The sequence below is a fragment of the Oculina patagonica genome, chromosome 3, assembly GCF_052425735.1.
Source record: "Oculina patagonica isolate OP01 chromosome 3, crgOcupat, whole genome shotgun sequence".
Classification (NCBI taxonomy): Eukaryota; Metazoa; Cnidaria; class Anthozoa; order Scleractinia; family Oculinidae; genus Oculina; species Oculina patagonica.
The window spans coordinates 14,162,471-14,175,485 of record NC_135760.1 but is presented as its reverse complement, the minus strand read 5'-3'; the positions used below and the strand labels follow the sequence as shown (position 1 = coordinate 14,175,485).

Genomic DNA, 13,015 nt, shown 5'->3' with positions numbered 1-13,015 from the left:
TTGCATGGCATTTACGTCTTAACGTGATTTAAGAGATTAAACAATTACCTCCAAAAACAATTTCTAATATTAATATTAAATTTCTAATCTTACTTTTACCAATTTAGGATTTCACTTTCCTCGGTTCCCAAGTGCACATGGTGGTACAGCAACTGCACTCGCTCGAGGACTAACTGTAGGTAAGGAAAAAATTAAAAGAGTACATACGTTGATCGATCCCGGAATAATTTCCGGCCTTGCCTTCTGATTTACTCGTATTATTGGCTGCCATTATACAGCAAGTTATGTGTGTTGCGTCCGATATGTTTGCTTCGCATGGGGTCAGTTGCATCCTGTTTCTATTATTCTTGGTTTTCACATGACGTCATCAAAATTCTAAAATCCAAAATCGAGATACCCCTGACTTTTTATCCTTCACTGGCTATTAGACTTCCTTAATATATATGTTATTGAAGGTTTTCTGCCTGATAGCATCCGCTGTCTTTAAGCTATAACATTTTGAATTTCGGATTTTCCCGCCACAAAACATCAAAATGCCCGCCTGAAGGCAGTCACGTATGTTTAAAGAAAATGCCTCATCCTGTTATTTTTAATAATCTAAACAGTTGAGGTTTACGAGAAGTGTTTATGTAAATACTAACGTGTTTATGAAGGTGAACTAAACGCCTTTTCATTGATTTTCGGGGGCCATCTAGGAGCCCTTCTCACGGACTTCGAACGGACTCCAGCATGGCGATTCCATACTGAGCTCTCTAAATTTGTTTAAAACATTTTAACAGATAACTCAAGTACGGAATACCGTACAGACCTGAGAATTGGACACGTTGACTATGTAGCAATTTTCTACAACCTGTAATATTCTTGATTTTTTTGACTCAATAGTTTTGGATTTTTTTTAAGCAGCGCGTGACATGAGCGTTGCTGACGTGACAGTGAAAACCAGCAATAGGGGTCTAGACACTGCTAATGATCTTTTTTTTCTTCACCCCAGACGGGGGGTATAGTGACTGGTCAGCGTGGGGTTCCTGTGACAGATCGTGCGGTGGAGGTGCACAGGTGCGCACTAGAATTTGTAACAAGCCCATTCCTTCTGGGGGCGGAAAGATGTGCCATTCATTGGGTCCAGCCATTCAAGTTAGACGCTGCAATCGCCATGGCTGCCCAGGTACGGTCTTGTATAGTTATATCAGGAGTCGATTAAAGAAATGAAACAAAAAGCCAAATAATTGCGGTGCGGCATGAATCGATAAATATCCAACATTGCATAGAGTCTGCAGAAACGTTTCAGTCGGCTTCTAACTTGAGCAAGCCTTAAGCTTGTAAAACGATAGCAAGTAATAAACCTCAACTTCATTTCACTTTCATGCATTATTCAATTCATATTACTTTACAGTGCTGACCTCTTTGGTTAATTTAAAATTTCCACAAGTTTTTTTGCCGTCAGATGTGCGTGGATTGTGTTAATGCTAACACGATTTCCTGAATTCTTTTGGTCTCCACAGTTGATGGAGGATATAGTCCATGGAGCGCGTTTGGTCCTTGTTCAAAAACGTGTGGCAGCGGGGGCTTTCAGCGGCGCATGCGAACTTGTACAAATCCAGCACCTATGAACGGCGGAAAGCCTTGTTTTGGACGCCCTGTTGAAACTAGAGCCTGCAGTACAAGGAGCTGTCCAGGTATTGAAAACAATGGCTTCTTTTGTTATCTAGCATAAGGTCCAGGTCTGAGCGTTGGCCAGACGATCTTGGACAAGACACTTCTCACGCTGCCTCTCTATAAGTGGCTACCGAGGAATTATTGTGGGTAACCTGCAAAATGTCGAGGGGTGGGATGGGGGGGGGGGGGGGGGTAGCCTGCAATCAAAAAAACACCCCATCCAGGGACATTAGCAATCGTCGTAGTTGCTCACCTATTAAGCCATATGACACAAGAAGACAAGTTTATCAGTCAAATGACTCGATTACAAGACAAGTATTTCCCGCGCATCGACTAACTGTCAGTTACTTGACTGCGCAATGAAATCACGTGATCATTACCATAAAATGGGTTACACGAATGAATCAGCATAAGTTAACACTGTTCTTTCAATCCCTAAATTATAAAGAACTCCTAATATCAAGACAACTGGTCAGTTCCAGCCAAATTCTTAATTGTAAACGCTTATTACTTTTAAATTAAATTAAATGGCACTGCTTATCACTGTTATCACTCTGTTTGTTTCGCCAGTTGATGGAGGATATAGCATGTGGTCACCATGGTTACCTTGTGACGCAGACTGTGGCGGAGGGATTCAAGAAAGAACCCGCTTCTGTAATAACCCTGCTCCAGAGATTGGTGGCAAAGACTGCACTATTCTAGGCTCTGACAAACAGACACAACTGTGCAACTTGTTCCCTTGCAATGTGAACAATTTTCAGTGACACGCTTACACATGTAAATGCTTCTACTTCAATTCCGGTATATACCTCAGGTGGAACATGACCCTAACAAAACAAAAGTCGCTGCAGTCTACATCTTCATCGACTTACACACGGGACAACGTCTTCACATCAAGTCGAGAACGCACCCAGCAAATAAAGTTCCATTGTTTAGCTAAAATCAGAGCTACAATAATATCAATTCATCGTCACCATCACTATCATCATTATCTAAGACAAGCTGATTATAATCAATAGATCATTCATGCAGTGAAGCGAATGATTGAAGTGCAGTATAAAAATCTGAAAAATTAATAAAGAAATGTATACTTCCATTCCACTGTTCTGATTGTTTTCATGTGCGTCAGCTTGCCGCCAAAAGGGACGTCAGTGTTGCCTAGCAACATCACTGACCTAAAAGAAATAATCGCCGGCTCTTCGTTAAGATTGGCGTTACTTGCCAGCCCGACTCATTTGTTTACTCAACAGCTAGGCCTCCTCTGCTGCCGAGGCAAGACTAGAACAGAACGAAAGGGAGATCAACGAGAAAGACTAGGAACAAACGGGCCTAGGAACGAAAGCGCCTCCTCGGGCACCTGCGGGGAGTCCCGCAAGTACAAATGAGACTTGAAAAATTATTTATTATAACGGAAGTTGTTCTGTTACAAAATTGATATTTGAACATAGTAATAGGCTTCTAAAGGAGATGAGTCGAGTAAGAACAGGTGCATGCTAATATAACAAGTTAGCAGAAGTGTAATGAGGCTGTGACTATTGTCACGCAATCCAAGGGAAGATTCGAGAAGATCTGAAGTAACAAGTAGCTCGCTAAGGACAAGGCTCGGCTGGTAATCACGCTTTCCTACGCTTGCAGATTTAAAAAAGACAGATTGCTTACACTCTTAGAAAGAATCAGATAAAAAGCATGTATACAGTATATACACGTCTACACATTCATTTATTTTTCGCCCATTCCACACAAATGGCAATACACTTGCAATATTTTTTAATAATAACTATAAATTTAACAAAAAGTTCCAAATGAAGGATTTTGTACACAAAGAAAGGAAAAATAGTCATTTTCATGAGTTCGAATTTGAGTTTGTTTTAAGAGTCGATTAACCATTTTTGGCCTGATTTGTAGTCTGGTTAGCCCAGGAACGGTTACCTTTCACTTGTAGGCACATGTAAGAGTAACACTATATATTTATACTTTACACTACATAAGAGTTTAAATATCCTGTTAAAAAATTCAAGGGATAAAATAACAGTTAATTATTAACACTTTTCTTCAAAACTGGTCTTGAAACTTGAACTTTAAACTCGAACTCATAAAAGTTATACACGGAAAGAAAGGCAAAGAATTGCAGTTTTCACTGTAGGTCGCTTTTCAGTTTGATGGCGTACGTGGACAACAAGTACAACAAGACCAAGAAGTAAATGTTCGTTATTTCGCCCGAGGGGTAAATAAGTGTCCATATTTTACCACAGTTCAGAGACTGTATTATTGATAGAGTTCTAAAATCTGACTTATTTATATATCAGCAGCATTTTTTCCTTCCAGATTTCTTTTTGTCCTTTTTGACTTTTATTACTCCTGATTGTTCATTGGCCTTTGCTTGTTGTTCTTTCTTTTGCCTTAGAACCATGCGTGTTATCGCATTGAATACCTGGACAACAAAAAACAAAACATTAAGCAATCAGTACAACAAAAGTTTAACAGGTTTAAGAAAAATAAACTACATTACAATAGACCATTTTCGTATTCTTGGTATTGGACTGGAACTAGTTTGCAATGCAGGCGTATGTGGGATCATTCATGCAGTGAAGTGCATTATTGAAGTGCAGTGTATGAAAAATGTGAAAAATAAATAATAAACTTCCACTGTTCTAATTGTTTTCATGTGCGTCAGCTATCCGCCTAAAGGGACGGACGTGTTGTTGCTTAGCAACATCTGTGACGTCAAAACAAAAATCGCTGGCTCTTTTAAGAGGGTCTCAATGGGGTGGTGGCTTTTACGGTTAACGGTTAAAATTTTGGCTTTTTTACGGCTAACGATTAATTTATTTCCATAACGATTAACAGAAGTTAAAACTTAATTTTCTTTGTTTTAAAAGTTAAAAATTAATTTCCATTATTAAAAAACACATTTTAGGTCTCAGGGCCTTTCTGGGAAGATGAAGTGAACTAATTTGGTTTATTTATAATAATTGACCGATTTTTTACTGTTAACATATTTTACGGTTAACGGTTAAATTTTTGCAATTTTTACACCTAACGGTAAAATTTTTGGCCGTTTTACGGCTAACGGTTAACTCCATTGAGACCCTCTTTTAAAAGATCAACGTTACTTGCCAGCCCAACTCAAGAGATACGCCATTTATTTACTCAACAGCTAGATAGATAAGAGTTATCTACTGTCTGGCATTATCTAGTGCGTGAAGCAAGCCTCCTGGAAAGACTATGAACGAACGAAAGTCAGGTCAACGAGAAAGACTAGGAACGAAAACGCGTCCACGGGATCCTGTGGGAAGTCCCGCAAAAGGGAGCTGAATACAAGCTGAAATACAGTAAAAACCCGCGTGTAAGAACCTACTTTTTTCAGAGTTTGGCAAAACAGGTTCTTGTATTATGGGGTACTTACTGACAGTTTAGGCTAAGTAGGTTCTTAATTAGGTTCTTAATTTCTACAGAGTAGACATTGTTGTTGATTATCAGAAATGGTCTGTTCTTCATTATAAATATTTACTAATGTACCCATGTTGCCAAAAGTCCAACGACATTAATTGATCAATGATATAGTACTGTATATAACATCACCTTTTGGTTTTTGGTATTAATTAATATATAAATTAAATAGTTAAACCCCACATATAAGAACCTGTTGGAATTTGTTTGGCTAAACAGGTTCTTATATTTTGGGGTATTAAAAAAGCAAATTTCTGCCAGAAGGTTCTTAAATCCCTAGGTTCTTACAGGCGGGTTTTTACTGTATTGCTCATTAGAACGGAAGTTGTTCTGTTACAAAATTGATATTTCAACATAGTAATGGGCTTCTAAAGATGATGAGTCGAGTAAGAACAGGTGCATGCTTATAACAAGTTAGCAGAAGTGTAACGAGGCTGTGACTTTTGTCACGCAATCCAAGAGAAGATTCGAGAAGATCTGAAGTAACAAGTAGCTCGCTAAGGACAAGGCTCGGCTGGTAATCACGCTTTCCTTCGATTGCAGATTTAAAAAAGACAGATTGCTTACACTCTTAGAAAGAATTAGAGAAAAATCTCGATGATTTGGTAAGTGCAGAATGCAATATGGAACAATTGAAAGTATGATGTTTTATATATGTTCGTGTTTATTTGCTTTATTTTACTTTCGGAAAAACTGTTCACAGGCTACTTGTATTCTTTCCCAGGTGTTCCTTACGCTTATCTTTGCAAACGTAACACGACACTTTTGTTCGTTTGTAACAAAATACTTTTGTCTTCCTTGAAAATGCGATTAACATGAAACTTTTGTTTTTTGTTTTTTTTTACGGCGGCATCGATGACATTTGTTTAATTTAATTAAGTTACGGTTCAGAATGCACGAAAGACGATTCTCAAAAACTAAAGAAACAAATCTAATCAAAAAACATATTTTTCGACAGGTTTTTTAAAACGCAGTACAGCTAGGATATTTGTTTCCTGGTTATCAGGTGTTCACGCCGAAAATCCCGGTGCAAGTTTTTGCATACCTAATTACGAAAGCGCTGTGAAAGTCTCAAAATCTAATTTAATTAATTTGCGGTTTTTACTTGGCGCCAAGAAGTCTGCAGGAAGCCTACCGCAAACACGCAATACAAGCGATGTTCATGATAGTTCCAGAAAACAACGTAGACTAATCTGCGCATGCGTTTGGTGTAAATTACGTTGAGTAGTACCACAAGGAGAGCAAAGGGTTTTCTGAAACAAATATATACGTTTGAGATCTTCATATGAAAGTAACGTAGATGTGCTCCAGGTTTTACCTAGGGGTACGGTCAGGTGCTCCCCACCCCCACCCCCTCCACAAGGAATAATTAATTAATTGATATTAATTAATTAATTGGTGATTAAAAGTTTACACTGTAGCGCTTTAGGGGTTTAGCGGACGACAGCCCCACCAAACCATCACAATAGTGCATTCTGCACTAAAAAGCATGTATACAGTATATACACGTCTACACATTCATTTATTTTTCGCCCATTCCACACAAATGGCAATACACTTGCAATTTTTTAAAAATAATAATAACTATAAATTTTAACAAAAAGTTCCAAATGAAGGATTTTGTACACAAAGAATGGAAGGATAGTCATTTTCATGAGTTCGAATTTGAGATTGTTTTAAGAGTCGATTTGTGGCCTGATTTGTAGTCCGCTTAGCCCAGGAATGGTTACATGTACCTTTCACTTGTAGGCACATGTAAAAGTAACACAGTAAGTAACTATAAATTTATATTTATACTTTACATTATATAAGAGTTTAAATATCGTGTTAAAAAATTTAAGGGGATAAAATAACAGTCAATTATTAACACTTTTCTTTAAAACTGGTCTTGAAACTTGAACTTTAAACTCGAACTCATGAAAGTTATACAAAGAAAGAAAGGCAAAGAATTGTATTTTTACACTGTAGGTCGTTTTTGATGGTGTACGTTGACAACAAGTACAACAAGCCTAGAAGTCGATCTTCGTTATTTCGCCCGAGGGGTAAATAAGTGTCCATATTTTAACACAGTTGATAGACTGTATAATTGATAGAGTTCTAAAATCTGACTTATTTATATATCAGCAGAATTTTCTCTTCCCAGATTTCTTTCTGTCCTTTTTGACTTTTATAACTCCTGATTGTTCATTGGCCTTTGCTTGTTGTTCTTTCTTTTGCCGTAAAACCATGCGTGTTATTGCATTGAATACCTGGACAACAACAACAACAAAAATTAAACAATCAGTACAACAAAAAAATTTACAGGTTTAACCCTTTACCCTTTTAAGCAAATGGCCTTTTTTCGTAAATTAAAAAGTATAAACCAGATGTCTATGTATAAGACACCATTTGAAAGTTGTTGATCAGTTAATTGCATAAAATACTTCAGCAAATAAAAAGAATGTTACAGTTTTAAAAGAAACGAGTTAAAACATTGAAAATAAAAATATTCAAAAAGTTGTTTATCTCCGTAAATTTTAGGCATACCCCTAAACTATATCTTATTGTGCAGCTCACAGTGTAGTGGTTAATTTCAGTTATGTTGCATACCACAAAATGTATCAGGCAAAAAAGTTATAAAAGTTATAGGAGTGGTCAGTCAAGTCACAAATAGGGTCAGGTACAATTTTATGCTTTCAAATTGTAGATCTTGCCAAGACAATTTTTGTGCCAAAATTTCAAGTCAACTGGACAAATATTGACCAAGTGATGACATTATGTGCCATTTGGCACTCTTAGGGGTTAAAAGGTTAAGAAAAATAAGCTACATTACAATTTAGTCATGTTAGGGCTAAATTGGAAAATTAATCTTGACCGACAGACTGACCGACTAATAATTGACTGAACATTGAGTTTTTAAATTTTGACAAATGCTTAAAAAAAGAAAGTGTTTAGTGATGAAACAGAAACCACTGTCACTAAAGATGTTAAACAAGTATGCTTTACTCTACATTAATGAACAAACCAGTTAATCAAATCAAACTTTTCAGATGTCAAGCGTTTCACTTGACTACTTTTTACATCTCATAGTGGTTGAATTACAATGTAATTTATGGGATTTTACAGTGGCATCTTCCGCATAGTGGCTCTTCTTGATCCCACTGATTCCAGTTCGAATTTGAATTTAGTAGTGTTGGTTTTTGTGGAGGGAGGAAAACTGGAGAACCTGCAGAAAAACGCTCAGAGCAAGGAGGAAAACCAACAACAAACTCAACCCATATATGACACCGAGTCCAGGAAACGAACCTGGGCCACATTGGTGGGAGGCGAGCGCTATCACCACTGTGCCACCCCTATTCCCCAACTGTTATGTTGTATATTACTAAAATAATAACCCTGTGACGAGCGTCTCATTTCCCAGAGAAATATCAGGTAAGTCTCTTGCATTTTCACGATCCAAAGAAGAGGCTATGCATACATCCAATTAATAACACATACCTCTTCTACATTTTTATTGTCTTTTGCACTTGTTTCAAACACTTGTATCCCCATTTGTTCCGCAAATTTCGCTGCATCGTCTTTTTCAACAACTTTTCTCTCTGGATTATCATCTTTGTTACCAACTGTTGGGAGACAAAGTGAATTTTTTTAAAACAAAAATTTTCTTTAACATCAATTAAATTGACAGGTACTCACCCAAAACTCTCACTACGTCATCACAATTTTGATCAATTTCGTGTAGCCATCTTTTCACATTAACAAATGTGTCAGCACTTGTCACATCATATACTACAATAACTCCATGTGTTCCTCTGTAATACCTGAAAGAACAGATACATAACTTAAGAATGAATTATTACTTCAGGTAGATAAGGTAGCGATCCCAGTTTCTTTCAAACTAAGTGAATAGTGGTACTTCTCCTTTCTCCCCCCCCCCCCCTCCACCCAAAAGGGATGCAAATCCATTACAGATCTCCCCCACTCCCTGCATTAAATTTGCCAGCGCCTATTTATACATGTGGGTGGAGAGAGGAACCATGAGAGTACAGTTTCTTCAGTGTCTTGGCCATGAACACAATGTAGTGACCCTGGCCAGGTCTCAAACCCAGGCCACCTAATCTACAGCACAGTCAAGACATTTTACAAGTGCAGACCAGTACAGTGCTTGATGGTTACTGAGATGGACACTGGATTGAGAAGTCTGGGCTTGAACCCTCAACAAGGTCTTAGTGCTGTCTTCTTGGGCAATACACGATACTCTCACAGTGGTTTTTTCCTCAGGAGTACAACTGGGTACCATTAAACTGCAAGGGCAAAGTTCTGGTTGGGGGGGTTACCTGTGATGGGCTAGCATCTCAGTCAGGGGATCTAGCAATACTCCTACTCAGCTACAAGCAGTCCCTCTTTTTATTTTGAGTGAAAAAATAACATAATAATTTCTCGCTCGTAAAGTATCAATATTACTGTTAAAGTTATAGGCCATTGTCGACACTGCAAACAGTATAGGAGCTGTCAAACTTGCAAAAGCAATGAACGGTACTCTCTTGTAGTTTTATGTGATATTTTTCCATAAATTAGCATCAGTTCATGAAAATTAACGGCACCTTTTCCCAATGTTCCCGCAGATAAGCCGCACCCCTGCTTTCGAGCGAAAATTTTTGGCAAAAAGGTGCGACTTATCTGCGGGTTTTTACGGTACTGCCAGTAAGTTTTTATGGCTCAATGTTAATACTGTTTTATCTATATAGAATTTGAAATTAGTAATCACCAACTCAGTCACCCAAGCAAGCTTAAAGATACTAAGAGGAATGAGTAAAATGCTGCTTAATAATATCATAATCATGTTTAATGACAGTTTTTGACATGACATGCCAAACTGTTCAAAAAAATGTTCATGGCCTTTCCCAAAACTGTAGGCAGTGGGTGTGCGAAGGGTGTGTCCGCACCCTCCCATGGGCCACAAAGGTCCGCCTTATTGGGGAGTGAGGGTTAAAATGACTCTCAGAATGCGGGAAATGTGGACTTAAATGTGGAGTTATTATTCTATAAATAAATTTCACATTTGAAAAAAAAAAAAAAAAAAAACTTGATTTTAAAATTTGGTGCTCACACCCACCCATGCAAGATCCTGCCTACGGCCCTGGTCTTTCCCAGTCTAAAAATCATAACCTAGTAATTTTTAGATGTTATTCTAGGAATGAATACTGTGATAATGAATTTTCTATCCTTTTGATGCTACTATCAGTTTGAGAGTAAAATGTAACAAGCCAAAGTGTGGTACATACGTTGATGTTATGGTACGAAATCTTTCTTGTCCAGCTGTATCCCAAATCTGTAATTTCACCATCTCGCCATCCACATTGATCTTTCTTATTTTAAAATCCACACCAATTGTTGTAATGTAGGATCCTATAATTGAATTGTTTCCAAAAGTAAAGTAAAACAATAAAAATTGGTGCAAAGATATGAACAGATATTATCGAACTTCAGTCTGACATTAGCAAGGTATAGCATTGTGCAATGCTTTCATAATTTACAAGTACTAATGACAACACACATCAGTATTTGTGAGCACAAATTCCCATTTTAATGATGAGAACAAACAAACAAACAAAAAAAAACAATTAGGGTAATCTCAATTTACCTGAAAACATATTATCTGCAAACCTGAGAAGCAAACTGCTCTTTCCAACACCTAGAAAGTGAATATTAATACCCAAGTTAGAGAATGATGCACACACATTTTAAACACATCACTCGCCCCAGTGTAGCTTCCAATTTGTTATGTTATAACTAGGAGTACAATAATTCCTCCCTCCACAAAAACCAATACTCCAAATTCCAATTTGACTTTGTATGCATGTACACATCTTAACGAGCTCCTGAGCTCTTCCGTGTCATGTGGGTAAATAAATTACATTTACATTCTTTACAAATAATTTGTGGTGCTTGACCAGCACACATTAGCCTGTTCCAGGCTCTCGGTAGTTGTGGGAGAACGAACTACCGAGAGCCTGGAACAGGCTAAACACACATTTGCTGATAGTGACAAAGGTGACTGTATAAAGTAACTAAAGCTCTTTGAGACCTAGTTTAAAAAAAAAAAACAAGTGAAAGTACCCATCAAGAGGGGCACTCAGTAGAGTTTGGTAGATAATCGGTGGGGTTGGGATGCATGGCCTTCGGACAGAATCTCTCCAAGTGTTAGAAGGGTAAAAAAATTTAGCCTGAAGCTATTATATCAACTAGGTTATTTAAATTTGTGCGGACATGTCGTCCATGTAGTGATCAGTACTAATTAAAAATGACTATTGATGACTGTGACAGGCAACCATACAGATGTAATATGTCTGAACAAAATAAAGCATTGAAAAGATGTCCAGGAACCTTGAATTCTACTGAGTAAGCTGACTGCATGTTGGTTAACTAACGTCAAGCAGTAATCACATATTCCGGGTATAATTTCAACCCACAATAATGGCTTCATAGTTCAGTCATTGAGCATTTGCAGAAGAATCAGATAAGTTATTGCAACTCCACAAGCTGTTACGTAACCGTATGTCACCGTATTCGTTTAGGAGCAGGAAGACCTTGTATATACCACATAATTCCTTAATAATTCCTTTGAAATTATTACTGGCAAAGTACACGTTTTCGGTGTATTATCGTGCCATAGGAATTGATGTGTATTCATTTTATAGAAAGAATTTGATCGCTACTCTCAAATCAAGGGAAAAAAATGATAGGTCACTGTACTCGTTTACAAGAAAACAATGATTTATTTCTCTCGCAAACCAAGCCGCATAGAAAAAAGCGGCCATTTTGTTTGTGTGCGCACGCTAACTACGCATAAAATTCTGCGCAGTAAGGATGGGCAATGCAATACTAGGGAATCACCTTAAATGGCACTTGCCTAAATAGCACTCTGGTTAGCCTGAATAGTAATATGGTTTGCCGAAACTGGCGGTTTTGTTTTGTTCGTTTGGTTTTGTTGTTTCAGGTTTTAGTACATGCTGTTCCAGTGTTCCTGGTCATAGCATGTCCTATAGAGCTACGAAGATCTGAAAGATGTCTTTCCCTTAAATTAATTCACACTGTTGTTTGTACATTATATCAGTGTTGTCACACATAACTCAGTTGGACTGATATTGTCCTCCTAATGCCTTATATTTTGTTTTCTGGACATTCTTAGTAACTGCCAGGATCCGTAGTTTAGTTTTCTCTATCTATAGTGCAAAAACATAACTTATTTCATATTGGCTTACAATATAAAGATCAAACTTACGTTGCGAGAAACCTCGGAACAAACGTTTCTCAAGTCAGAATGTTTACTCTTAAAATATTTTACTGCCATTATGGTATATAATCTATACGCATATTACTGGGCAATTAATGATCCCAATATGGCTAAGATGGAGCTAGTTGTTACTAAAAACCGATCAAATTTTAACTTATTCACAATTTATCAGAAAACGTAAAACTACATGATCATTCGTGTTACAAAACAATCACAAATGAAGCGTTGACCAGTTTGTTTACAATGGTCTTATCGATCGATCGGGACCCGCTTTCGCGGTGGCCATGCCGCAGGGAAGCGAATTATGCGTGTACAAGAAAACCAAGATATTGCTGTAGGATTTGATAATGGAATAGTTTGTTTGGGTGCCCAATGAGTTTTCACAACACCCTCAATTTTCGACGCAGTGATGTCAAATTTTACCGGTTCAACTTGAGGTCGCAAAGAAACTAGCACTCACCACTATCCCCAATGATTAGGAGCTTGAATAAATGATCGTAATCCCTTGCAGCCATATCACAATACTCATTTAAAATAACTATAAAAACCTAAATAGAACAATATTTTCCCTTTGCCAGCACAGGAAGTAAGCTTATGTGAGAAGTCCACAAGAAGTTTTGATCACGTGGTATT

The 13,015-nt window shown here is 37.5% G+C and overlaps 3 protein-coding genes across 4 annotated transcripts in view; 1 reads left to right on the top strand and 2 right to left on the bottom strand.

Annotated features, from left to right (window-relative positions):
* LOC144646725 (uncharacterized) overlaps window positions 1–2,734 on the top strand; it is a 16,560-nt gene extending 13,826 nt beyond the window's left edge. The window contains exons 9-12 of the mRNA XM_078506407.1: window positions 108–179; window positions 992–1,165; window positions 1,503–1,676; window positions 2,227–2,734. Coding sequence (XP_078362533.1) covers window positions 108–179; window positions 992–1,165; window positions 1,503–1,676; window positions 2,227–2,420 — 614 coding nt within the window. The 3' untranslated portion in view covers window positions 2,421–2,734. The remainder of the gene's footprint in view (window positions 1–107; window positions 180–991; window positions 1,166–1,502; window positions 1,677–2,226) is intronic.
* LOC144646765 (uncharacterized) overlaps window positions 1–7,974 on the bottom strand; it is a 25,873-nt gene extending 17,899 nt beyond the window's left edge. The window contains exon 1 of the mRNA XM_078506452.1: window positions 7,806–7,974. The gene's annotated coding sequence lies outside the window, so the exon portion shown is untranslated. The remainder of the gene's footprint in view (window positions 1–7,805) is intronic.
* On the bottom strand, window positions 3,357–13,000 carry LOC144646795 (ras-related protein Rab-35-like). Of its 2 annotated transcripts, none has more exons than XM_078506485.1 (6): window positions 12,843–13,000; window positions 10,730–10,780; window positions 10,371–10,494; window positions 8,782–8,906; window positions 8,584–8,708; window positions 3,357–4,087 (listed from the first exon to the last, which is right to left on the bottom strand). In XM_078506485.1, exons 1-6 carry the CDS (start codon window positions 12,895–12,897, stop codon window positions 3,959–3,961), a joined length of 609 nt encoding a protein of 202 aa, XP_078362611.1. In that variant the 5' UTR covers window positions 12,898–13,000; the 3' UTR covers window positions 3,357–3,958. The 2 variants fall into 2 exon arrangements, with proteins under 2 accessions (XP_078362611.1, XP_078362610.1); XM_078506484.1 differs by lacking the exon at window positions 3,357–4,087 and adding an exon at window positions 6,601–7,355.
* Window positions 13,001–13,015: the final 15 nt, after the last annotated feature.